Source organism: Daphnia magna, linkage group LG3 (assembly GCF_020631705.1).
Source record: "Daphnia magna isolate NIES linkage group LG3, ASM2063170v1.1, whole genome shotgun sequence".
NCBI classification, from domain to species: Eukaryota; Metazoa; Arthropoda; class Branchiopoda; order Diplostraca; family Daphniidae; genus Daphnia; species Daphnia magna.
Genome location: NC_059184.1, coordinates 5,095,044 through 5,120,649, shown reverse-complemented (window position 1 = coordinate 5,120,649; position 25,606 = coordinate 5,095,044). Strand labels below are relative to the sequence as shown.

Here is a 25,606-nt window from a genome sequence, read left to right as displayed (position 1 = left end):
ACACCAGCCAAAATCACGACTGGCACCATCTAGCGTCACGCGTTCAATATCGGGATCAAACGAACGAACGGGAGGGAAGCCTAACCGCCGACTCCTGCCGAGGTACTAATATGATTCTTCCACTTCCAGCAGCGAATGATGCGATAACCCATCACTTTCCATTCGCTATTTTCTAGGTTCTTTTCTTCCCTCCCCCCTTTTTTTTTTACAGCGCTGAAGAATTTCGAATGCCTCATTTTCTTTTTGTGTCTCCTTTATATTATTTTATTACGTCTTTTTATTGTTATTATTATTCGCAAGAGATGAAGGAGGTCGTTCAGCTTGTTGTTGCGGTGACTTTTAGAAGCTGCATCTTCCATCAGAAAAGACGAACGTATGAATATGATTGCAGCGCCGACGACAACGTTATGCGAGAGAATAAAAGAAAAAGGGAGAGAACTAAAACCTTTTCAAAGTTTTATTTTCACAATGATTTTCGATAGACAAAGACAATGCCTTCCTTGTCGAGGAGGTAGTTTGGACTGATGTGGCGCTTAAGTCGGCTCCAACAGCTCGGATTCTTGTGTTCCAGCTCGATCATCAGCGGCTCCAATGGACGCAGTTCCTCGCAAGTGTTCAGGTATTCGTAACGCATCACGATGACAATCAACCCGCCTGGTTTGCACATGCGAATGAGATCGTGCACGGCCGAAACAGGCAAATGACCCGGAACGAACCCACCAGAGCTCGTTACTGCCCAACAGATAAGCAACAACACGTAATTATTAAAACATTTCTAACAATTAAAGAAATGAACGTACCAACGTCATATGCATTCTCTGGTAGAGATTCGCTATCTCCGCCATTGCCCAGCATGGCCTGTAATCACGAATATTGAATTAAATTAACATAATTTGAAATGGATAATTGGAAATGGAACTATTCACCTGTGTTGTACATCTGTAAATGCTCTTTTGGCGTAATTTAGTTAGCATGGCTTCCGATCCGTCAATAGCGTCGATCACCTTGAAACCATTTTTCGCTAACTAGGTAATAAACGAATTAGAAAAAGACGGTCAAGTTAAAATTTCTCGCCTCATTCGATAATGGGCTTTTAAATTGTTTACTTCCAAACCGACCAATCCAGTGCCAGCGGCAACGTCCAACACCGTGACGTCAGCACGTTTTTCATCGGGAATGAGCTCGCAAACGGCCTCGACGGTCAAACAGGGTCCGATGTAATGCTCCGTTCGGAAATCCTAATCCGCATACGATCATCGAGGGGGAAAAAAAGGTGAGAAAATTAAGAAAGAAACAACAATAATGAACAATTAGTGAGGCTTTATTATTTTTCTTTATTATTAGAAAGCGGAAATAAAAAAAAAATGAAAAAAAAAAAGCTCGAGACGCACATTTGAAATCTCGTGGTGGCGCAGTACCATTTTGTGCCATTGCAGGGCGGGAATGACACATGCGTGTTTTGTTTGTTTTTTTTCACGTGGAAGAAAAAGTTCACGCCGAAGCCAAACCACAAGACCGACTAACCGAGTTCCCATACGCACCTTATGATCGTTTTCACCGACTCTTTATTTAGTTATTTTTATGTTTGCGTAATTGCAGCTGTGTCAGCTCTTTCTAGTTGCAAAGTAAGAAAAAAGGAAAAATCAGAAGAAGAAATTTGTGTTTCTTTTTTTCTGATGGAACTTAAATTCTTAAAACTGGCAACGCTGATTTAACAAATGTCCAAAAGACACCCAATAATAGAAAAGAAAATGAACGAAAAATTTAGCCATTGTATGCCGACATTACCTTAGGGCGAAATGAGTGAGAAACTTGACACTTTGTAGCATGAATGCCTGTCAAGTGTTGTGGTGCAAGCAAGAAGTCTTCATTGGACATCGCTGCACTTTTGCCAGAACATGTAAAAGTAGGTTCAATTGTGCAAAATTTACCTCATCATATTTGTCACTCCATTGTTGGTAGAAACTTAAAAGCTCATTTTTGTCATGAACAGACGAACTGAGGGTCGCGTTGAGCTGGCAACGATCGGCTGTAGGATCGCTGGCAGTATCGGCCATTTTTTATACTCTAATTGGGTCGGGAACACGATTAAAAAGTACAGTCTACAGTGCAACTTATTTAAAGGCTTGCTTTCAGTCAATTCAGTCACCGAACTTGTTTGGCTAGTTCCTGAGAGTTCCCCATATCAACTTGTCGCCCCAGGGGACAGCGATGCCCATTCGACTTTCTGAGTTTTTTTTGTGTAAGGTTCTATTTATTTATTTTTCTTTATTTTTCTTTTTTATTATTTACATTCTCGACTTGGTGGTGGAAGGCCGTGCGATAACTTGATATATACGAATGCTGAAAAGTGCACAATCAAATCGCATCAATTAGATCGACTTATATAGGTCTGAATTAGAATTCGAGGAAACTGCGTAGTATGCTTGATGCTTTATGTCTTAAGCCATTTTTGGCTTCTTGTTAAGAGCAGCTCTTGACGGTGAATTGAATTTGGTAGTCTCTTGCTCTCTTCCTCGCCACGGATACATGCAGCAATTTAATTAAATTGGATTTACTTATTATTTATGCCTCCCTTTAGAAATACTATTGTAGCTGCTTTTCAGTGTATCATGTTATGGCATTAAATTGCTTACTGATATCTGAAGCGAGTGGGAGCGAATAAAACGAAGAATTTATATACAAATGAATTCTTCCTTTAAAATTGAATTGTAAGAGGATGGCAACGTTGTGCCACATAGCTGTTTTTGTTTTGATTTTTATTTGACCTTGGATAGGCATGTAGACAATCGAGGCTTGTAAAAGCATTACCATATAAGTTTTCGGGACTGCTCGGGACATATCGTTTACGTAAAGCCAGGCGAGATTCAATGCAGCGCATAAGTTGAAGCGCTTTGCTAGTTGCCGCTCTGATGCGATTCAGTTGCTCAAAAATGAATTTTCTACCTAGCGCCAACCTGTTTTCGAAGCAGTTACGATTCGGTATTTTTTTAAAATTCCTATTATCGCCAAGAAAGTATTTTATTTGATTAAATTTCAAATAAATTTTGCGTTTGACAGGGATCCAGACTTGCTACCAAAGGGCTAGTTCATTATCAGCCAAGGATGTTGTTGTTCCACCAATGCCTGTGACAAGTTTTCAACCTGATCCTTATGAAGTAATAATGGTTCTTTGTGCGATAGAGTATGAAATGAATTATACAAATTGTTTTTCTTAGGGACCAGATTTTGATAAAATTCGTTCCATACGTGCCAATCACTTAAATCCAGCTCTTTTCACCTACTACAAAACTCCTCTTCTTATTCACCAAGGACACATGCAGTGGCTATTTGATCATAATGGTGTTCGGTATCTTGATTTATTTGGAGGCATTGTTACTGTATCTGTTGGTCATTGTCATCCGTAAGTCAAATTGTGATTTTTGTGCCCACCATGTCTATTAATCAGCTGGCTTGATTACTGTATTGTTCTTGTTTTTTGGTTTTTTTTAGAAAAGTAAATGAAGCTACCAAAAAGCAGCTAGATAAAGTTTGGCATACAACAAACATTTATTTACACCCAAAAATCCATGAATATGCGGAACGACTCGTGGCCACCTTGCCAGGAGATTTAAAGGTATACGACATTAAAATAAGAATTTTGCATGAGAATTTTGATAACTAGAACTTGACATTAATTTTCCCTCTAGGTTGTATATTTTGTCAACAGCGGGTCTGAAGCCAATGATTTGGCCATGATGATGGCACGTATGTACACTGGTTGCTACGATCTGATATCTTTTCGAAACGCTTACCATGGAATGAGCCCTGCTACAAACGGGCTCACAGCACATTCCACTTGGCGGTTCAACGTTGCCGGCAATTTCGGCATCCATCAGGTTTTTTTAATTAAACAGAGTTATATAAAATCAGTTGTGTAATGCTCGATCTTTTATATTTAGACGATGAACGCTGATCCTTATAGAGGAGAATGGGGTGGAAAACACTGTCGGGACTCTCCCGTTCAAACTACTCGCAGCTGCAATTGCTCACCTGGACAGTGCGTTGCGTCAGGCAAATATGTTGATCAACTGGAAGAAGTTTTACGCTATTCAGCACCGAAAGGACGAGTGGGCGGCTTTTTTGCTGAATCTATTCAGGTGATTTTGACGTTCATTCTTCCTCATAGGTCCCTAAAAAATGATTATTGGACGGTTTTATTATATAGGGAGTTGGCGGTACAGTCCAGTATCCAAAAGGATTTTTGAAATCCGCTTTCAACTTAATTAGAAATTACGGCGGAGTTTGCATTGCCGATGAGGTAAGTCCCATGCATCGTTCAATTTGAATATAACATTAATTTAACATTAATATAATATAACACGTAATTAATTTGAATGTAACATTTAAACTAATTAATTGTACCTTGCTTTCTCAACAAACGTTGAGGTTGCGCTCCGATCGTTTCACCAAGGAGCGTTGCTGTGTACGTAATCGAACAGTCTGTTATATAATCATTATCCATCATACAATTTAGGTGCAAACTGGATTTGGACGCACCGGCGAGCATTTCTGGGGTTTTGAGGGTCACGATGCTATTCCCGACATTGTCACCATGGCAAAAGGAATGGGCAATGGGTACCCGATGGCAGCTGTCGTCACTACACCTGCCATTGCCAAGACGATGAGCGCAGCCTTACATTTCAACACCTTTGGGGGAAATCCAGTAGCTTCAACTGTTGGCATGGCAGTTTTGGATGTGAGTTCCGCATAGCAAAAGAACATTGATCAACCAAGGCATAATTAAATATTGACTATTAAAAAAACTAAAAAAACAACAACAACTTGAACAACAACAACAACTTGAACAATAACAACAACTTGAACAATAACAACAACTTGAACAACAACAACAACCACAACAACAAAAGGCCATCGAGGCGGACCAGACGCAGGCGAATTGCCGCAATGTAGGCACATATTTTCTTCTTGAGCTGGCCAAACTGCGTGACGAATTTCCAAATTTGGTTGGAGATGTCCGCGGTAAGGGTTTGATGATCGGAGTTGAACTGGTCTCGGACCCGGAAACACGAGCCCCTCTCGCACCTGCTGACGTTCTCGCTATCTGGGAGCAATGCAAAGACATGGGAGTTCTTTACGGCAAAGGAGGATTCTTCGGCAACGTAAGAAGGCTATAACTGCACTTTAAAGAGAAAAATAAAATAAACCTCCAATGTTTTAAATGAAACGGTTCTTCTTTCAGGTCTTCCGCATTAAACCGCCCATGTGTATTACTAAGTCTGACGTAGACTTTGCCGTTGCCGTGTTACGAAAATCAATCGTTTCTTTCCTGGAAAAATGAGAAAAAAAATGTGTATGCTTCAAACTTTCATAACTGGTAAGAGAGACGTGTTTCTTTTTTTTTGTTTGTTAAGTTTAGAGTGATTGGTTATAAAAAATGCATAAATATGAATTATGTGTATTGCCTTGGGACATATAACACGACTTACTCTAAAAGGGTCATTTTTAAATAAATTGGTAGAATATCAATATTTTTTCCCCGAGTCGTCCCGCCTATTAGCAGCCATATAATTTGCATGCGCAAAAATACATTGGAACAGATGCCTAACATGGACTAGATCATCTGAATGGAATTGATAAAATGCTGCCAGAGTCCTATTCATGTTATTATGAGGGGTAAACTGAGACAAGGTGAACATATTGCTTAAAGTTAAAGTACTTTGTTAGCTGTAGGCACTGCAAGGGAAGAGCTTGATTGTCAATTTGTCAGTTAACAAAAAATACGATAAATATCTCGCGCATCAGTTAAAGCAATTGTGCCCCACGAACTGTAAATTGAGAGCCAGCTCAATCAGGGGAAACTGGGCGGCAGGAATTATTACTAAAAAAATACATAGTGATGAACACACTGAAATACAATAAGTCATGCGTTTCAACTAATTATCAAACGGAGTGAATATTGCGAACATTGAAGTGCATAAGCTTTCTTTTGTCGGAAGTCAATGTTGTTAATAATCAACACTTATTGCTGAATGGTTCGTCGGGCAAACCGAGTTCCACTTTATGTAGAGTGTTGGTGGTCAACAGCACAATTTTTTGCAGCTCTTGTTTTGCTCTTCTAACCACATAGGTCATCAAGCCAATACTGATAGCAACCTGATTTCAACATGGGAATTAAAAACTAAATATAAATGATATCTAATTTTCTACAAGACCTGAATGCAGAATACGACATATCCAGTGGTTGCAGTATTGTCGTCAGTGAGGACGTCCCGCATCGATCTTAATGTACTGCCCAAATAAACATTGATTACTTGAGTAGGCAATAGTCCCAATGCTGTTGCCAACATATAACGGCCAACACCAATTGAGCTCCCCTAAAAATGTGGATTCCACAATGCAAAGAGGAAAAAATATTAATAACAAATAAAACATGACAAGATAATGAATAATTTGAAAGAACAAATGAGAGGGCCATACAGCAAAGATGGCATTTTGAAGCCCAAATGGTATAGGAGTAAGTCTTGCAAAAGCAACGACTTTGAATGCTTGAGGTCCAGAAATTACATTCACAAATGCACGAAGGCTGTGGGAGTTGAGGAGCTTTGTAGTAATGAATCCAAGGCAGAGCTGCTTCACGATTACATGGGCAAAAAACACACCAACAGCTGCTGTAGTGCTAACAACCAATATACCAGCCAACATCCCAAACAAATATCCACAAGCAAGATTGAGCAATATATAACCCCATGTTAAAGGAAGTGACACAATTGTGAAGAGGGCAGTAAACATGATGCATGTAACCCAGGTGTCCTGTTTCTCTATCCATAATAGAACATGGTAAATGGAATCACGAAACAAAAATACAAAGCAAGCCATGATCGCTAACGTTAACATGGAAAGAAGACACTGACACATCGGCCCAGACACAAACGAAGATCTATTAAGTGAAATCGTATTAAGACTACTGTAGTTGTTTTCCTCATCTAAGGAGAATACGGCTGTTGTCGATTTGAAAGGACTTGGTGGCCCCATGTTTTACAACTTAATTGTGTTCGTGGTAAAAACATAAAAGAGGGTGAAACTAGTCTAGCGTGACTGACATCAAGGTACACGTTGGAGGGCTGCACTATAATTGTTTTGGTATTACACTTCGGTTACTGTCAACACAACATTTGATGATGTGCAAGGTCAACGATGCGATCGACTATTGCTAAATTTTTGTAGTGGCAATAACACCAACCTTCCCTTTCCATCAACTTCCTGGTTTCTAGGGCTCGGCCCCGATCACATTCTAACCGGGGTAGCGCTCGGCCCCGCGCCAATTGGGGAGCTTTTTAGTCGATCCGGTGCGGGGATAATCTTAATCGGGGAAGTGATTTCGGTGCTCGGTGCGGTGACATCAGTGATCGGTGCCTTCCCGGATTATCAATGAATACGTGATCTAAATTGGCAGTTGCCCTGCGGCCAACAAGAATAAAATGTGACCCTAGTCACGTGATTCTCGTTGGCCTATCAGAACTCAAAGTCACAGGTAAGACTAACCCCCTATGGCTGAAGCAGTGCTATCGGTGCAGCACCGATTATAGCACCGTCCCGCACCGAAAAAAGAAATCCCCGCACCAAACTTCCCCGATTCATTTTAATCGGGGAAGCTTAGCGGTGTCCCCGATTAGAATGTGATCGGGGCCGAGCCCTAAACCGGGGACACCCCAAGTCTTCATCTTTTTCATGGAAAGCAGACTGCCGTCTGCTGTCTCAATTGAATTACCTCAAAATTCGAAAGAGACTCATGCCTTGATTAGTTAAAAACGTGTTTTTTGTGAGTAAATAGTGTATATTGTGAAGAATTGTGGAAAAAATGACTGATAAGACTTGGGGATTGGGCATACGACGAGTCAAGGACGTTGCCGTGCGTCAGGGTTGACACCCTAGCGGTGTTTTAACAAAGCGCAACAGCCGCTTCGGCCCCAACCTTACTCACCCGATAAAGAAGTGAAAAACATCTTATCAATATTAAAATTTTCCAGGAATTTAACCTTTATGAGGGGTTTAATTTAACGAATACATGAGAAACTCTTTGATTTTCATGACCCTAGTTCATTTAAAAATCAAAATCGTGTATTTAAACTGTTGCTAAGTGCAGCCATAGGGCCATTAAGTACCTTAAGTTGGTACGCCGGCAGGATCTGGGGTCGTATTCCGAACGTCGACTTAGACTTGACTTGGACTTGACTTAGGCGTTTTTCCTACTTGACTTGAAAAAATTTTCAGACTTTTAAAAAAATTTTATTTTCAAACAAAAAATTTCAATTCAAGTAAGCAACTTGGACTTGAAAACTCAAAAGTCGAGCATTAAAACTAATTAAGTCTCTCGAATCTCAAGGTACCTTTTTAGGTGCCTTGAAACTGACTTACGGGCTTAAGTTCTATAAGTAGCGGTGAGAATAGGCAGTGGCGTTGTGTTTGTTTACACAATGGCCGATTATTCTAATGACGTCATTGATGAATTCTTAGAGGATATGCGTAACCCTTTTTTTTTTATAATAAAAAAATTTAAAAATTATTTTTTTTTTTTTTTATATAATAATATTATATATTAAAATATATATAGTACATATAACTATATATACTATATATAGTTATATATAGCTATATGTATATTATATATTATATATATCTATAACTATATATAGTATATATAGTTATATGTACAAAAAAATTAAGTTTATAAAAACCTTTATAAAGGCTTATTTATATTAGCAGTTTAGTAACGTTTTCAAAAAAATTAAAAAGGGTGTAGGTTTTATTTTCAACCCAAATAAATCACGCTGCCTTTTCTGAGCTTTATCGCGACTCCTTTTAAAAACAACTATGTAAACAAAAGTACAATCACAGCAATTTTGAGTCACTTTGCGTACAAGTTTTTTCCACTACTTAGCTTAAAATTCGCTTGCAACCACGAAAAGAATTTTGAGCAACGTCCTCTGCCATTGGCTAAGTTGCCAATTTCAAGTCAAGTTGCATTTTAAAGTCAAAAAAAATCTAAAGTCCTGGGAAAAACTTCATTTTTTGTGTTCGGAATAACACCTTGACTTGAAATTGAAAGTTTTTAACTTTAGCTCAAAACTTGACTTAACTCGGACTTAACTTAGATTGTTTCAAGTCAAGTTTTCCTTAAGTTCAAGTCGCCGTTCGGAATACGACCCCTGGTATTTAACAAGTTCATTGCGCACTAAGATTGATATTGAACACATAACATACTGAAACGACCAAAAAGAAAATATGTCAGATCATACTGACGCACCAACTTAGAACAAGTTTGAATCGTATAAGTCACCTAGAAAGTAAGACAGAAAAAGCTGTAGCATGCTGGCGCACCACTTTTTAAACTTGTTTTTTACGTTTAATTGAAAAAATTCAAGTCCTACGTAAAAACAAATACAATCGTCGTGATCACCGTTTGATTGCGAGTATAAATCATGTAATTTTTACCAGATCGATATTTTTGCGAAAAATGAAAAAGTGGGAAGGCTATAGTATAGCCGCTATACCCTTCTCATTTTCGTCAAAATCTGCAAAAAACGACATCTCTCGGAATTGGTTGAAAATCACACATAATATTCTTAAATGAATGCTGATTTTGAAGGGGTTATTTGTTTTACCATCAAATCAGTTGTTTTTTAAATGTAACGAATAACTTTCCTACGTCACGCTGGCGCTGTAGCGTACTAGCGCGCTGACTAATTAAACGGGAAATTTACGTGTTTTTTTTTATTTATTTAACGCGTTATTGTTATAAATGTAAATATTTTATTTATTATAATTATATTTATATTATTTATAAAAAGTCAATCATCGCGTTCACCGTTTGATTGCGAATCTAAATCGTGTAATTTTCTTTAGATCTAGATTTTTTCTGAGTGGGTAAAATATGAATGATGACCCGGGAGCCGTAGAGTTTTAATATAACTGATAAACCTTATAAATCTGATTCATACATTTTTAGATGTGTATAGAACTGCAAGATATATCATTAAACAATTAAAAATATGATGGGTAAATGCAATTTTTTTAAATGCAATTTCATTGGCACGGAATCTGTGATAAAGCAAATGGAAAACTTACCTAAAAAAAAGTCTGTTTTCAGGAATTCTTCAAAACATAGATACGTTTGTATACGTATGAACTAAAAACGTTTATGTCAGAAGTGGGATTTGAACCCACGCCCTCTGTTGAGGACCAGAATTCTAAGCATCCTTTTTAGAGGACCAAGATATCATTCTTGAGTCTGGCGCCTTAGACCGCTCGGCCATCCTGACCATATAAATGGCAATGCGGTTCTTTTTCATATTCAGTAGAATAGTATAGCTCTCTATGCCTGAATGTGATCACCATTTACTGTCGTAACATAATCGGAACTAGTTTGCTTCTCTCTGGCACTAATCTGCTGGGCAAAAAAAATGCCTTTAGGATATATGAACCATAAAATCAATGTTTTTTCCGATCGCACTTTGATTTCCATCTTTTTTTAAAATTAAAATGTGTAATTTTAGTGTAGCTGCAAAAGAGGTGATGCTCCAAGAATCAAATATGCAAAACTTGCGGTGATCGTATCGCCGTTTTTGCAGATAGGCTAATATGTTCAAACAGCACATTTCAAAGGGCCAGACCATTGTTGCATTTTCATTGCGATTAATTCACACTGACAAAGCAAAATATTTGGAAATAAATTCCCTATGGTCTTTCTATGCAAAATTATTGCGTGGTTTGCTGGAATCACTGAGGGCACTGACTGTGTCATTCTTGATTGCTTTTCCCCAGCTCTGCTGTTGTGCACTTCCACAGGTTACAAACACTAAGCATGATAGAACGTATAACGCACCAAAAAGAATGAAAACATGTTTCCATTCCTCGCTCGACCCCTAAAGATAGTAACACGGAAATAAAAAATTTTATGAAAACGTTAAAAAAATCTATCTCCCAATTAATTTACGTGTGGTGTCAGAGCCGATACGATAAGCGGCGTAATAAATCCTGGAGCCAAACTAATGGTTTTGTTGATCCCTTGTAGAATACCGAGGAAATCGGGAGCAAGATCAATCATTGCGTATCCAAAGCCTCCCATCACGGCAAACTCAGTAAGAGAATAACTGATCGTTATCAAAGAAATGATGAAATATTTGTACTCAGATGAAAGCTGGCTGGAGACAAACATCAAAGCTCCAGGAATAAGCGTACCTAAATGTTCGTGTCAATGAAAAGATAAAGACATGCAATTAATTTTTATTGACGTACTATGGTCTACAAAGATTATACCTACGACATGAAAGATTTTTCGCACAGTGGTAGGGGTGTATTTGTTGTGGTTACGTATGTAATCAAAAAAAGGTCCAATGAGTAAGTGGAGCAAAAGAGCTGCAATTAATGGCATTGCAGAAAAGATTCCATTCTAAAGAATAAAGCGAAATTTGTTTACGGGAATTGGCCTGGCTACTAGCCTAAGATCTTTTACACCATACCTCAGTAACTGTGAAGTCCAGGACATCACGGACAAAGATTGGCAGATTGAGAACTATTCCTTTTACCACCGCGAAGAAGAAAAAATTTGTGACGACAACAGACCAAACGGGTACGGAACGAAGCATTTTCGCCCACGGGATTACTCGTCGTTTCTGTTTGAATGAGATGAAACTGCTGTAGTATTGCACAGAGGTTTATTACACATACTTTGTAATTTCTTTTAGCGTCTGGCAATACAACAGCCATTTTACCTTTGAAGTTTGACTCTGAAATTGAAAAGAAAGAAGATATTGCTTCTCCTCCGCATCCACTCGAGGATGTTTTGCTGGGCCGTCATAGACTAAGCACACAATGAGAAACGATGCCACCATACCACAGCCTCCTATTCGAATAAACATCGGTTAAACGGAAAAATTTCGCTCGTTCTTACTGCCCCATAACATGTTTTATCTTCTTTGTGTAGTTGAGAAGCTGAACACGTACCACCAAAGTAGAAAATCGCTTTCCATCCTCCGTGCTGACACAGCAGTCCCGAAATCGGATAGGTAACTGAATTGGCTAGGCCTATACCAGCAGAAGCAATGCCCATCAACAGACCTTGCTCTTGGGTAGTAGTCCAGCGAGTTAACATAGGCAACATTGAAGAAAGGGCAAAGCTCTGCAAAAATTTGTTTGATTGTCGTGATAATAAAATTTCAAGTCGTTGTTGTAAAGTTACCATGGCGACACCTTTCACGATACGCAATGCAAAGTAGTAGGGTACACCGGCATTTTCTAGAATTACCGGAGAGGCGAAGGATGCAATTGCTAGAACGCTGGAACCGAGAGCCCTTGTTTTAAAGTACATTTTTTCTCGTGCATTAAACAATTGAGCTGGTGGGCTAAGAACGTGCAAAATAATCTACTTACATTTGAAGTTTGTACTTGCCAAACTTGTCACATAGCCAACCAACCAAAAGTTGCACGGCGACCACTCCGTAATAAAGAGCACCCAGTAGCATACCCTGAGCTGGCTTGTCTAAATACATTTCTTTTTCCTACAATAACAAAAATTAAGCATTAATTCTTACAAGTACCTGACTCAGAACTCCTTCCAGTCCAGTGTGTTCAGCAATTTAATTCATGGACATGGTTTGTTTTAACAGACAGTAAGTAGAACACTGATTTTTGAGATAGTACTTGTACCGTAGTGAGATCATCGCTACAAGTGCTGTTTAATCCAAAATATCCTGAACTTGAATTGGTGCTATTTATTTCGTCCGTTCTATTCAGCTGTTTTGAACGCTTGTTCATGCACACAATCGCCATAGATAGGTTGATCGTCATTAAGATGGCGGCAAAAGAAGTAAATAAGCAAGTAAGGCTGATTGTCAATCTGCAGCTCAGTTGCAACCGAGCTGTAAAAAATCGCAAATATTTTGTTCTTTATAGTAATACAGGAATCGAAAGACTCGGAAAAATAGCAATTGGGTACCGAGTTAATGCCAGTGCTCATTGCAAAAATAACTTACGTGCAATCACTCGCGGCTCACCATCCACTTCCTTTGACTTCATTTTGTTAAAAACTAGTAAAGCCAAAGGTTTGTTGATGATTGAATGCTCCCATCGGAGATTGTGGGTTTACAAACATATAGCCTAACTGTTATGCATCTACGATAGGAACACGACGTCTCCGAGTGATGTTTGTTACTTCAGACCCAACGAATTTGCTTACAATGCCGACGTGCAGTGCAATACGCAAAAGCTCTAACACGCATTCGTTACATAATGACCTTTCCGTTTATTTTTTTGTATTTTTTCTCCGGCGGGAGTTGGCTGACGATAAACATCATTATTACTGGGATTAAAGTGCCTAACGTAGTAAGATGGTGAATAAAAAGTACGTCCTCATTTTAGTTCCATTTATAATTGTTTTGTTTTCAAGAATAAAACAAGGAATTACCTATGACGTGAAATGTTTTTCTGACGATTGTGACTGTAAATATTTGTTTGGCTCGTACACAGTAAAAAAGTTGACCGATTACTTAATGGAGCAATAACGCAACCACCGAAGGTATTGCGGAGAAAATTCCATTCTGCGTTTAAAAAAATGTAATTAGGGTCAGCCACTAGCCGCATTGGATATCACCACGAAACGTACCTCAGTGTCACTGAAATCCAGGACATCTCTGACGACTAGCGGTAAATTGATTACCGTTCCTTTCTGATTGAAAATTTAAAGGGTTTGATTTTCGGCAAAATTTAGATACGATTTAAAAAGTTTACCGTATAGCAGCAAAGAAGAAGTTAGTGGTATTAATCACGGCCCAAACTGGTACGGATAAAAGTATTTTTGACCAGGGAATAACGGTTTTCGTTGTCTAAATTGAAGAAATTAGTCTCAAAGTTGTCAAATGACAAGTCAGCTATCATGATTCTCCGACTGCATATTATTGAAAGTTATTTTATCGTACCTTTGATAAACTTTGAACTTGCGTAGACACAAGATATTGCTTTTCCTCAACACTCACGCGGGGATGTCTTCCTGGCGTGTCATAAACTAGGAGTAAGACTACCACGCTCCACGAGATGTCACATATTCCTGTTTTTCAACCAGAAAATACCGTTTGAGGCCCCCAATCTTTCCCTCATACAGTACGTCCTTATTGATTACAATTAGGGATCGGTTAAGTATAGCTAGCTACATACACAAAAGTAGAAATTAGATCTCCATCCACTAAATTCGAAAATAAGACCAGTCATCGGATAGGTAGCTGCATTTGCCAAACCGACGCCAGCAAAAGCTAAACCCACCAAAAGCCCTTGCTCTTTAGGAGGGATTCCCCCTTTAATGCCCTATTAATTAAGGGTGATTCCCCTTTAATGCCGCGATTCCCCTTTAATGCCTTCGCGATTTGCGAAATCAACCAACGATAATATAACTTTTTCTACAACAGAGTTGTTGGTCGTTGGACCCACATATCTAGTGGAAGAGTTTACAACACCGAATTTAACCCACCTAAAGTTCCTGGTGTTGATGATGTAACTGGTGAAAAATTAATCCAAAGAGATGATGACAAACCTAAAGCTGTGGGAAAAAGGTGCGGAGTTGTCAATACCATCGTGCCGTTATGTCGATTTCAGGACAGTGCAGCGCAAAACTATAACAGAGCCAAGTTGTTTAGGCGTAGAACAATCAAAGTAATTTTAACTTTAGTTTCTCTTTTCTCCCAGATTATTTAAATCTAAAAAAAATATAACAAATATATAAATCATTTACTATTTTTTTTTCTTCTTGAAGTTCTATCACATCTGAACACGTTAAACATGTCGAAGAAAGAAAAAAAAACTGAAATTCAGATGATCAAAACAGCGATGATGTGCCCACTTAGCTTCATTGATCGCCTTTGTCGTTTCTGTCAAACTTAACAAGCAGACACTGTAAAACAAGCTTTTATTGTTCTCTATTCCCTTATAGGATATAGTCGTTATTTCGTTGATCGTTGTCAATTGTCTTCAAAGTCAGCATCTTTTATCACGAGATTTCAACTTGACTTAAATAGCCAAATCGACGAAATGCTTTGCGATAGTGGCAGTTTCAAGACGTGACTTGACGAAGAAAGCAAATCGAAAGTCATTGATTTAAGACTTTGAGAAATTTCAGCAATTTCTTCATCCACCAATTTCTGTTTTTCTTTAATGCCAGCATTTTTGGTAATGCTAACATTATACCAAAATGTTTTTTCATCTTCAGTCAAACTCTAAATGAAAAAAAAAATTATATTTCAATGACACATACTTGTAAATATTACCAGCTTTTACCTCCCAAAAATTAGAAAGTAATTTTGTCGATCTTCTGGTAATAGTTTTTCCAGTATGGATTTCAATGTAATTCTTCAAGGCTAGTTGAGGAGTCATTATTCCTCTTTCAAATCCCTCTCGTCGTTGAATAACATAAAACAATTTCTTCCACTCTTTCTTCACTTTCATTATTAATTCTAATTGTTCCTGTCTGATGTTTACATAATATATTTACAAATAAGATCGTTAACTAAAAAATAATCAATTGAATTTCATACGAAAGTGTTGTTGGTTGTTCCCTATTCATAAATTTGCTTCTTTCGAATTACGATGAATGAAGTAAAGTTTTACACAAGTCTTGGTCACAAACACAGAAATTAGATAAGGTAAAATCTTTGGCAAAATCATAGCCTACTACAATCACGGCCACTCAACGCAATATCTCGCCTGCGCCAGGGAGCCCCGCCAGTCCAGATCACGTGCTCGATCCTGATTGTTGGCCCACCTGTGTTACTCCGCCTATTTCGTCGGTTTCCAAAGGGTCGACTCCATTTTCCGCAGCTTTTTTTCCTGAATTTTTTTGTTTTATTTTTTTTTTTTAAATTGTAACGTGGACGTGGACGAGAGTAGCTTTCGTTCGGCCATGCTTTTGGTCCATGCTTTCGGCAGTCCATAATGCTTGCATTATTTTCAGCTGCGAAACTCTTTTGTACTAATAATTATTCATTGTAAATTGTAATTGACTTATATTTATTAATAGCACAATGAAAAAAAAAGTGTTGTGTTGCAAATTGTTCCAGCAAAAGTTATGGGCCTGTAATCTCTAACGTTTCTTGGAATAAATATCCAACTAATGAAACTCTGTGTGAACAATGGATTAGTGAACTGTCCAATAACTCAAGAACGGAATTACAGAATGTAGTACTGAAAGGCTTATGAATATGTTGTCTACATGTCAAAAAAGATCAATTAAAAATTATTGGCACGGGAAGACATAATTTATTATAAAATGCTTTCCCTACAATTTTTACAACATCAGATGAAAAGGTATAACATAACTCAGTGTACAATCGTCGTCATCACCGTTTGATTGCGAGTTTAAATCATGTAATTTTCACTAGATCCATATTTTTGCGAAAAATGAAAAAGTGGGAAGGCTATATACCCTTCTCATTTTCCTCAAAATCTGAAAAAAACGACATCTCTTGGAATTGGTTGGTGGTATACCCTTCTCATTTTTCTCAAAATCTGCAAAAAACGAAATCTCTCGGAATTGGTTGAAAATCACGCATAATATTCTTAAATGAATGCTGATTTGAAGGGGTTATTTGTTTTACCATCAAATCAGTCGTTTTTGAAATGTAACGAATAACTTTCCTACGTCACGCTGGCGCTGTAGCGTACAAACGCGATGACTAATTAAACGCGTTATTTAATTTTATTTAAAACAAATCATCTTTCACGTAAAAATATAGTCTATTTTCGTGTTTCTCGTTAAATTCTAAGTGTAATCTATGTAAAGAAATTTAATTATTTGACGTTTTAAGGATAAAAACACAGAAAAGTTGATTTTTCACTCAAAATCAAGACAAAAATTATCTCTTGGAATTGGTTGAAAATCACACAAATACACAAAATCAAGCGCTGATTCCGAGAATATAGTTCTTTATTTCGTTAAATGAACCGTTTTTGAAATATAGCGAATAATTTTGCTTGATTACGCTACGCTGTAGCATGCTGGCGCACCACTTTTTAAACTTCTTTTTTTCGTTTAACTCAGAAAATTCAAGTCCTAAGTAAAAACAAATACAATAGTCGTCATCACTGTTTGATTGCGAGTCTTAATCATGTCATTTTCACTAGATCCATATTTTTGCGAAAAATGAAAAAGTGGGAAGGCTATACCCTTCTCATTTTCCCCAAAATCTGATAAAAACGACATCTCTCGGAATTGGTTGAAAATCACACATAATATTCTTAACTGAATGCTGATTTCGAAGGGGTTATTTGTTTTACCATCAAATCAGTCGTTTTGGAAATGTAACGATTGACTTTCCTGCGTCACGCTGGCGCTGTAGCGTACTAGCACGGTGGCTAAATAAACGCGTTATTTAAGTTTATTTAAAACAAATCATCTTTCACGTAAAAATATAGTCTATTTTCGTGTTTTTCGTTCAATTCTAAGTGTAATCTATGTAAAGCAATTTAATTATTTGACGTTTTAAGGATAAAAACACAGAAAAGTTGATTTTTCACTCAAAATCAAGACAAAAATTACCTCTTGGAATTGGTTGAAAATCACACAAATACGCAAAATCAAGCGCTGATTCCGAGAATATAGTTCTTTATTTCGTTAAATGAACCGTTTTTGAAATATAGCGAATAATTGTGCTTGATTACGCTACGCTGTAGCGTGCTGGCGCACCACTTTTTAAACTTCTTTTTTTCGTTTAACTCAGAAAATTATATCCTACGTAAAAACAAATACAATAGTCGTCATCACTGTTTGATTGCGAGTCTTAATCATGTCATTTTCACTAGATCCATATTTTTGCGAAAAATGAAAAAGTGGGAAGGCTATACCCTTCTCATTTTTCTCAAAATCTGCAAAAAACGACATCTCTCGGAATTGGTTGAAAATCACACATAATATTCTTAACTGAATGCTGATTTCGAAGGGGTTATTTGTTTTACCATCAAATCAGTCGTTTTTGAAATGTAACGAATAACTTTCCTACGTCACGCTGGCGCTGTAGCGTACTAGCGCGCTGAGTAATTAAACGGGAAATTTACGTGTTTTTTTTTTATTTATTTAACGCGTTTTTATTATATATAAAATTATAATATTTATTTGTTATAATTATATTTATATTATTTATAAAAAGTCAATCATCGCGTTCACCGTTTGATTGCGAATCTAAATCATGTAATTTTCTTTTTTATCTAGATTTTTTCTGAGTGGGTAAAGCAAAGTGTATATTATAATATATACAGTGTATAGTACAGTGTATAGTATAATATGCGATGACCCGGGAGCCGTAGAGTTTTAATATGACTGATAAACCTTATAAATCTGATTCATACATTTTTAGATGTGTATAGAACTGCAAGGTATATCATTAAACAATTAAAAATATGATGGGTAAATGCAATTTTTTAAAATGCAATTTCATTGGCACGGAATCTGTGATAAAGCAAATGGAAAACTTACCTAAAAAAAAGTCTGTTTTCAGGAATTCTTCAAAACATGGATACGTTTGTATACGTATGAACTAAAACAGTTTATGTCAGAAGTGGGATTTGAACCCACGCCCTCTGTTGAGGACCAGAAATCTTGACATTCTTTTTAAAGGACCAAGGTATTATTCTTGAGTCTGGCGCCTTAGACCGCTCGGCCATCCTGACCATATAAATGGCAATGCGGTTCTTTTTCATATTCAGTAGAATAGTATAGCTCTCTATGCCTGAATGTGATCACCATTTACTGTCGTAACATAATCGGAACTAGTTTGCTTCTCTCTGACACTAATCTGCTGGGCAAAGAAAATGCCTTTAGGATATATGAACCATAAAATCAATGTTTTTTCCGATCGCACTTTGATTTCCATCTTTTTTTAAAATAAAAATGTGTAATTTTAGTGTAGCTGCAAAAGAGGTGATGCTCCAAGAATCAAATATGCAAAACTTGCGGTGATCGTATCGCCGTTTTTGCAGATAGGCTAATATGCTCAAACAGCACATTTCAAAGGGCCAGACCATTGTTGCATTTTCATTGCAAATAATTCACACTGATAAGGCAAAAATATTTGGAAATAAATTCCCTATGGTCTTTCTATGCAAAATTATTGCGTGGTTTACTGGAACCACTGAGGACACTGACTGTGTCTTTCTTGATTGCTTTTCCCCAGCTCTGCTGTTGTGCACTTCCACAGGTTACAAACACTAAGCATGATAGAACGTATAACGCACCAAAAAGAATGAAAACATGTTTCCATTCCTCACTCGACCCCTAAAGATAGTAACACGGAAATAAAAAATTTAATGAAAACGTTAAACAAATCTATCTTCCAATTAATTTACGTGTGGTGTCAGAGCCGATACAATAAGCGGCGTAATAAATCCTGGAGCCAAACTAATGGTTTTGTTGATCCCTTGTAGAATACCGATGTAGTCGGGAGCAAGATCAATCATTGCGTATCCAAAGCCTCCCATCACGGCAAACTCAGTAAGAGAATAACTGATCGTTATCAACGAAATGATGAAATATTTGTACTCAGATGAAAGCTGGCTGGAGACAAACATCAAAGCTCCAGGCATAAGCGTACCTAAATGTTCGTGTCAATGAAAAAGATAAAGAAATGCAATTAATTTTTATTGATGTACTAGGGCCTACAAAGATTATACCTACGACATGGAAGATTTTTCGCACAGTAGTAGGGGTGTATTTGTTGTGGTTACGTATGTAATCAAAAAAAGGTCCAATGAGTAAGTGGAGCAAAAGAGCTGCAATTAATGGCATTGCAGAAAAGATTCCATTCTAAAGAACAAAGCGAAATTTGTTTACGGGAATTGGCCTGGCTACTAGCCTAAGATCTTTTACACCATACCTCAGTAACTGTGAAGTCCAGGACATCACGGACAAAGATTGGCAGATTGAGAACTATTCCTTTTACCACCGCGAAGAAGAAAAAATTTGTGACGACAACAGACCAAACGGGTACGGAACAAAGTATTTTCGCCCACGGGATTACTCGTCGTTTCTGTTTGAATTAGATGAAACTGCTGTAGTATTGCACAGAGGTTTATTACACATACTTTGTAATTTCTTTTAGCGTCTGGCAATACAACAGCCATTTTACCTTTGAAGTTTGACTCTGAAATTGAAAAGTAAGAAGATATTGCTTCTCCTCCGCATCCACTCGAGGATGTTTTGCTGGGCCGTCATAGACTAAGCACACAATGAGAAACGATGCCACCATACCACAGGCTCCTATTCGAATAAACATTGGTTAAACGGTAAAATTTCGTTCGTTCTTACTGCCCCATAACATGTTTTATCTTCTTTGTGTAGTTGAGAAGCTGAACACGTACCACCAAAGTAGAAAATCGCTTTCCATCCTCCGTGCTGACACAGCAGTCCCGAAATCGGATGGGTAACTGAATTGGCAAGGCCTATACCAGCAGAAGCAATGCCCATCAACAGACCTTGTTCTTGGGTAGTAGTCCAGCGAGTTAACAAAGGCAACGTTGAATGAAGGGCAAAGCTCTGCAAAAATTTGTTTGATTGTCTTGATAATAAAATTTCAAGTCGTTTTTGTTAACTTACCATGGCGACACCTTTCACAATACGCAATGCAAAGTAGTAGGGTACACCGGCATTTTCTAGAATTACCGGAGAGGCGAAGGATGCAATTGCTAGAACGCTGGAACCGAGAGCCCTTGTTTTGAAGTACATTTTTTCTCGTGCATTAAACAATTGAGCTGGTTGGCTAAGAACGTGCAAAATAATCTACTTACATTTGAAGTTTGTACTTGCCAAACTTGTCACATAGCCAACCAACCAAAAGTTGCACGGCGACCACTCCGTAATAAACAGCTCCCAGTAGCATACCCTGAGCTGGCTTGTCTAAATACATTTCTTTTTCCTACAATAAAAAAAATTAGGCATTAAATCTTACAAGTACCTTAATCAGAACTCGTTCCGGTCCAGTGTGTTCAGCAATTTAAATCATGGATATAGTTTGCTTTAACATGCAGTATGTATTGGAACACTGATTTTGTACTTGTACCGTAGTGAGATCATCGCTACAAGTGCTGTTTAATCCAAAATATCCTGAACTTGAATTGGTGCTATTTATTTCGTCCGTCCTATTCAGCTGTTTTGAACGCTTGTTCATGCACACAATCGCCATGGATAGGTTGATCGTCATTAAGATGGCGGCAAAAGAAGTAAATAAGCAAGTAAGGCTGATTGTCAATCTGCAGCTCAGTAGCAACCGAGCTGTAAAAAATTGCAAATATTTTGTTCTTTATAGTAATACAGGAATCGATAGACTCGAAAAATAGCAATTGGGTACCGAGTTAATGCCAGTGCTCATTGCAAAAATAACTTACGTGCAATCACTCGCAGCTCACCATCCACCTCCTTTGACTTCATTTTGTTGATAACTAGTAAAGCCGAAGGTTTGTTGATGATTGAATGCTCCCATCGGAGATTGTGGGTTTACAAACATATAGCCTAACTGTTATGCCTCTACGATAGGAACACGACGTCTCCGAGTGATGTTTGTTACTTCAGACCCAACGAATTTGCTTACAATGCCGACGTGCAGTGCAATACGCAAAAGCTCTAACACGCATTCGTTACATAACGACCTTTCCGTTTATGCAAGTCATTCTGTTTAGCTATATTGCGCTTCGCGTAAAGAACTAGGTACAGTATGTGTTTTTGAACTTGAACACAGCACAGTCGAAAACGCTGTGGCAGTTGGTAAGTTGTATCGCAGAATTCGAACAAATATATGGGATACAATGCTATGTGTTTTAACTCGGAATTTAAATGATCCTAACAGAGATCAAGAATTTATTTTTCCTATACATGCATTTTATCACACGACCATGGTTTCGAGGGATTTGGCAATTTGGATGTTGCCAGGGTCTTTTGCTTTGCCCCAACTCTGCAATTCTGAATTTCCAAATATCAGAAATATCAAACACGCTGCAGTATACAATCCACCAAACATAATAAACACGTAACTCCACTGTTCAGGCGTCCCCTAAAAATTGGTAGGAAAAAAATTTTTCTAACTGTACAGGAAATAAAGAAAAAGAAAAGCTATTTTACCTCTGGAGTCATATTAGAAATTACGACTGGCATTATGAATCCAGGCATGAGACCGATCGTGTTGTTGATACCCTGAATGATTCCAACATAGTCAGGAGCCATGTCCATGAAAGCGAACGAAAATCCTCCCATCCAGGCGAATTCGAACATTGCGTAACCAATCGTGATTAAACCAATGATTATGTATTTTTTCTCCGGCGGGAGTTGGCTGACGATAAACATCATTATTGCTGGGATTAAAGTGCCTAACGTAGTAAGATGGTACATAAAAAGTACGTCCTCATTTTAGTTCCATTTATAATTGTTTTGTTTTCAAGAATGAAACAAGGAATTACCTATGACGTGAAATGTTTTTCTGACGACTGTGACTGTAAATATTTGTTTGGCTCGTACACAGTCAAAAAGTGGACCGATTACTAAATGGAGCAATAACGCAACCACCGAAGGCATTGCGGAGAAAATTCCGTTCTGCGTTTAAAAAAATTTAATTAGGGTTAGCCAATAGCCGCATTGAATATCACCAAGAAACGTACCTCAGTGACGCTGAAATCCAGGACATCTCTGACGAATAGCGGTAAATTGATTACCGTTCCTTTCTGATTGAAAATTTAAAGGGTTTGATTTTCGGTAAAATTTAGATACAATTTAAAAAATTTACCGTAGCCGCAAAGAAGAAGAAGTTAGTGGTAATCACGGCCCAAACTGGTACGGATAAAAGTATTTTTGACCAAGGAATAACGGTTTTCGTTGTCTAAATTGAAGAAATTAGTCTCGAAGTTGTCAAATGACAAGTCAGCTATAATGACTCTCCGACTGCATATTATTGATTGTGATTTTATCGTACCTTTGATAAACTTTGAACTTGCGTAGATACAAGATATTGCTTTTCCTCAACGCTCACGCGGGGATGTCTTCCTGGCGTGTCATAAACTAGGAATAAGGCTACCACGCTCCACGAGATGCCACATATTCCTGTTTTTCAACCAGAAAATACTGTTTGAAGGCCCGCATTCTTTCCCTTATACAGTACGTCCTTATGGATCACAATTATGGATCGGTTAAGTATACATACCACAAAAGTAGAAAATAGATCTCCATCCACTAAGTTCGCAAATAAGACCAGTCATCGGATAGGTAGCTGCATTTGCCAAACCGACGCCAGCAAAAGCTAAACCCACCAAAAGCCCCTGCTCTTTTGAAGTTGTCCAGCGCCTCAGCAAAGGTAAGACTGGCGATATCATGAAACACTGGAGATTGTAAATTTATAGAAAAATAATCTTTTTTTTTGGGAAAGATTAGATTATAAGGCAGGAATTCTCGTTTACCATGCAAGCTCCCATGACGACGCGAGCGGCAAAGAAAAATGGCACACCGGCATATTGAATAATCAGTGGCGATAGGACGGACACTACACCCAGTACGGTGCTCCCCCCGATCCTGCATGCAAAATAGGGAATTATTTGATTAATAGAACCATTTTTGAAATATGCTATGATTTTTCGTCTGTGTACTTACATTAGAGCTTTCATCTTTCCGAATTTATCGCATAGCCAACCGGTGAGAAGCTGCATGGATACCACTCCGTAATACGTAGCACTTAATAACATTCCTTGCGCATTCTTGTCCCATCTGACGTCGGATTCCTATCAACGCATGAACGATACCTAGCAACCTTGCACAGATAATTTAATCTAGAAGGATGTTTACCTCTGTTGTGTTATATCCGCACGTGCTTTGGTACTGAAATTCCGAATCGCTTGTGCAATTGGAGCCAGACGTTCCCGAATCGCTTGTGCTATTGCTATGATCCACTTTGTTCATACACACTATTACCATCCCGAGATTGATGGTCATCAACAGGGAATTGAAAGATGCTACCAAGCACATCATGGTAATGGTTAAGCGACAACTACCGAAAAGAGAAGCTGTAAAAAGAAAACAGTCGCGATACTAATTATAACGATTAGGAACAACATAACATCAAAATTTATTTGAAATCCAGTATACATACGAGCTAATATTTGCGGTTTATCCATTTCTTTTTTGTCAGTCATTGTACAGTGTTTCGTTTATCGCTGAGTGACTGGTGCAATCTTTTCAAAACAGCTCAATGTCACGCGATAACAGTCAGTCGAACAGTGGACGGTTTCCGAACGATGCAACTGGTTGAAAGGCTCAGTTACCAACCTGCAAGAAAACATTTGATTTAAATAGACAGGTTTTATGCGAAATACATTTAACAGACATAGAACTGTAAGTCGATAGGAACAAGGGAACACACATTTTATCCAGATGCCAATATGTTGTTCAGTACTTGCAATACCTGTGATTTAATTAGAGCAGTCAATGCATTAGCATATACTGAAATAGAAGTGATCCTTACTGTCTTAATAAACTGACTGGCCATAATTGACGCGGTTTTATACCTACCTTCACGTGAAATTCACCAAGGACACGTGATTATTTCGTGTACCAAAAACCACCGTTTAGTTAAACTGACCTTTACCTTAACTAAAATACCCAAGGCTGATAATATGTTGCACCATACGAGCATCTATGAGGTAATTAAATAGCTATCCAAAGTTCTACATATAGATCACCTTGCAGGAAGCAAACAAATCCATCGAATTGACGCACTCTCACCTGTTCTTCTCCTGTTATTATGGGCTTCTTGCGGCCAAAGACGCCAGAGCTGGTTGATCAGCTAACGCCGTTGGTCGTGGCGTTTGAAAATAGCACGCAAATTGGCATGCACAACAGGTAATCTATGGCAAACACGCAGTGTACGACCACAGCCTCCCTCATAGGGAGTGACAAACCGATTGAATCTAGTGTCGACTAGCCTGTAGACATATAAAAGGACTTTTGAAACGCTGGACGTGATAAGCAATGTCTGCCCACTTTGTTGGTCTAGATCTACATTAGTGACGTCATAATTTAGAGAAAACAACAAGCGCAGCATGGGGTCACATTGTCCACTTTCGAATTTGTCACTGACTATTCTTTATCGATAAATAACTGTAAAGATTGAGTCAACACAGCGCGTCAGTATATTTTATAACCGATTCCAAAAATAACTGCTGCCGCAAACGATCGTCTATTTTTAACGAATCTCGCTATCTGAAAGCTTAGCAGCACAGTGGAAAAATCCCTTACAGATTGTGTGGGGTTTTCTTTTTCGATATCACAAGGACGGATGTTGAAAATGAATGGGAAGAAAAATACCTGCTATTGTCTCGTTCAATCTTCATAGCACGGAAGTGCCATGCTGTTGTTTAAACCGGTTTAAACTCATTTTGCTAAATATGTAGGGTGATCAATGTCGAGTCACGGAGATTTATGAACAAACTCTTTTTTCCTTTTGATCGGGTACGATGTACGAAGTTCCTTGACTTCCTCCCATCTTGTTTACTGTCGTGAACGAGACTAGAGTCAGCATTCGGTATCCCACTGAAAATC

At 38.0% G+C, this 25,606-nt stretch overlaps 7 protein-coding genes and 2 non-coding genes across 11 annotated transcripts; 1 reads left to right on the top strand and 8 right to left on the bottom strand.

Moving 5' to 3' along the window:
• Nucleotides 1-443: 443 nt before the first annotated feature.
• Nucleotides 444-2,206, bottom strand: LOC116918823 (methyltransferase-like protein 27). The gene is made up of 5 exons (XM_032924594.2): nucleotides 1,932-2,206; nucleotides 1,107-1,238; nucleotides 927-1,025; nucleotides 801-858; nucleotides 444-732 (listed from the first exon to the last, which is right to left on the bottom strand). Exons 1-5 carry the CDS (start codon nucleotides 2,055-2,057, stop codon nucleotides 464-466), a joined length of 684 nt encoding a protein of 227 aa, XP_032780485.2. The 5' UTR covers nucleotides 2,058-2,206; the 3' UTR covers nucleotides 444-463.
• On the top strand, nucleotides 1,750-5,529 carry LOC116918821 (alanine--glyoxylate aminotransferase 2, mitochondrial). The gene is made up of 10 exons (XM_032924591.2): nucleotides 1,750-1,906; nucleotides 3,061-3,158; nucleotides 3,219-3,403; nucleotides 3,493-3,616; nucleotides 3,690-3,878; nucleotides 3,942-4,139; nucleotides 4,208-4,300; nucleotides 4,517-4,738; nucleotides 4,911-5,162; nucleotides 5,243-5,529. Exons 1-10 carry the CDS (start codon nucleotides 1,828-1,830, stop codon nucleotides 5,339-5,341), a joined length of 1,539 nt encoding a protein of 512 aa, XP_032780482.1. The 5' UTR covers nucleotides 1,750-1,827; the 3' UTR covers nucleotides 5,342-5,529.
• Nucleotides 5,443-7,220, bottom strand: LOC116918822 (transmembrane protein 64). The gene is made up of 3 exons (XM_032924592.2): nucleotides 6,481-7,220; nucleotides 6,216-6,377; nucleotides 5,443-6,156 (listed from the first exon to the last, which is right to left on the bottom strand). Exons 1-3 carry the CDS (start codon nucleotides 7,033-7,035, stop codon nucleotides 6,016-6,018), a joined length of 858 nt encoding a protein of 285 aa, XP_032780483.1. The 5' UTR covers nucleotides 7,036-7,220; the 3' UTR covers nucleotides 5,443-6,015.
• A 2,982-nt stretch (nucleotides 7,221-10,202) lies between these two features.
• Nucleotides 10,203-10,322, bottom strand: Trnal-caa. Its single transcript has 2 exons — nucleotides 10,285-10,322; nucleotides 10,203-10,248 (listed from the first exon to the last, which is right to left on the bottom strand). It is a non-coding gene; the product is annotated as a tRNA-Leu (tRNA).
• Nucleotides 10,323-10,657: 335 nt separating this feature from the next.
• On the bottom strand, nucleotides 10,658-13,191 carry LOC116918824 (sialin). 3 transcript variants are annotated; one of them, XM_032924597.2, is made up of 10 exons: nucleotides 13,035-13,190; nucleotides 12,703-12,920; nucleotides 12,433-12,560; nucleotides 12,242-12,353; nucleotides 12,007-12,181; nucleotides 11,775-11,905; nucleotides 11,523-11,675; nucleotides 11,320-11,452; nucleotides 10,997-11,241; nucleotides 10,658-10,925 (listed from the first exon to the last, which is right to left on the bottom strand). In XM_032924597.2, exons 1-10 carry the CDS (start codon nucleotides 13,075-13,077, stop codon nucleotides 10,749-10,751), a joined length of 1,515 nt encoding a protein of 504 aa, XP_032780488.1. In that variant the 5' UTR covers nucleotides 13,078-13,190; the 3' UTR covers nucleotides 10,658-10,748. The 3 variants fall into 3 exon arrangements, with proteins under 3 accessions (XP_032780488.1, XP_032780486.1, XP_032780487.1); XM_032924595.2 differs by having other exon boundaries at nucleotides 12,007-12,353; nucleotides 13,035-13,191; XM_032924596.2 differs by having other exon boundaries at nucleotides 12,007-12,353; nucleotides 12,709-12,920; nucleotides 13,035-13,191.
• A 1,748-nt stretch (nucleotides 13,192-14,939) lies between these two features.
• Nucleotides 14,940-15,817, bottom strand: LOC116918825. The gene is made up of 3 exons (XM_032924598.2): nucleotides 15,582-15,817; nucleotides 15,325-15,514; nucleotides 14,940-15,263 (listed from the first exon to the last, which is right to left on the bottom strand). The coding sequence occupies exons 1-3, from the start codon at nucleotides 15,608-15,610 to the stop codon at nucleotides 15,048-15,050; spliced, it is 435 nt and encodes a 144-aa protein (XP_032780489.2). The 5' UTR covers nucleotides 15,611-15,817; the 3' UTR covers nucleotides 14,940-15,047.
• Nucleotides 15,818-18,588: 2,771 nt separating this feature from the next.
• Trnal-caa lies at nucleotides 18,589-18,708 on the bottom strand. Its single transcript has 2 exons — nucleotides 18,671-18,708; nucleotides 18,589-18,634 (listed from the first exon to the last, which is right to left on the bottom strand). It is a non-coding gene; the product is annotated as a tRNA-Leu (tRNA).
• A 335-nt stretch (nucleotides 18,709-19,043) lies between these two features.
• Nucleotides 19,044-21,576, bottom strand: LOC116918827 (sialin-like). Its single transcript, XM_045171473.1, has 10 exons — nucleotides 21,418-21,576; nucleotides 21,087-21,304; nucleotides 20,821-20,948; nucleotides 20,630-20,741; nucleotides 20,395-20,569; nucleotides 20,163-20,293; nucleotides 19,911-20,063; nucleotides 19,708-19,840; nucleotides 19,384-19,628; nucleotides 19,044-19,312 (listed from the first exon to the last, which is right to left on the bottom strand). The coding sequence occupies exons 1-10, from the start codon at nucleotides 21,458-21,460 to the stop codon at nucleotides 19,136-19,138; spliced, it is 1,515 nt and encodes a 504-aa protein (XP_045027408.1). The 5' UTR covers nucleotides 21,461-21,576; the 3' UTR covers nucleotides 19,044-19,135.
• A 281-nt stretch (nucleotides 21,577-21,857) lies between these two features.
• On the bottom strand, nucleotides 21,858-25,337 carry LOC116918828 (uncharacterized transporter slc-17.2). Its single transcript, XM_032924603.2, has 12 exons — nucleotides 24,791-25,337; nucleotides 24,159-24,334; nucleotides 23,855-24,072; nucleotides 23,663-23,790; nucleotides 23,473-23,584; nucleotides 23,220-23,394; nucleotides 22,992-23,119; nucleotides 22,806-22,898; nucleotides 22,681-22,743; nucleotides 22,483-22,615; nucleotides 22,148-22,392; nucleotides 21,858-22,079 (listed from the first exon to the last, which is right to left on the bottom strand). Exons 2-12 carry the CDS (start codon nucleotides 24,199-24,201, stop codon nucleotides 21,912-21,914), a joined length of 1,506 nt encoding a protein of 501 aa, XP_032780494.2. The 5' UTR covers nucleotides 24,202-24,334; nucleotides 24,791-25,337; the 3' UTR covers nucleotides 21,858-21,911.
• Nucleotides 25,338-25,606: the final 269 nt, after the last annotated feature.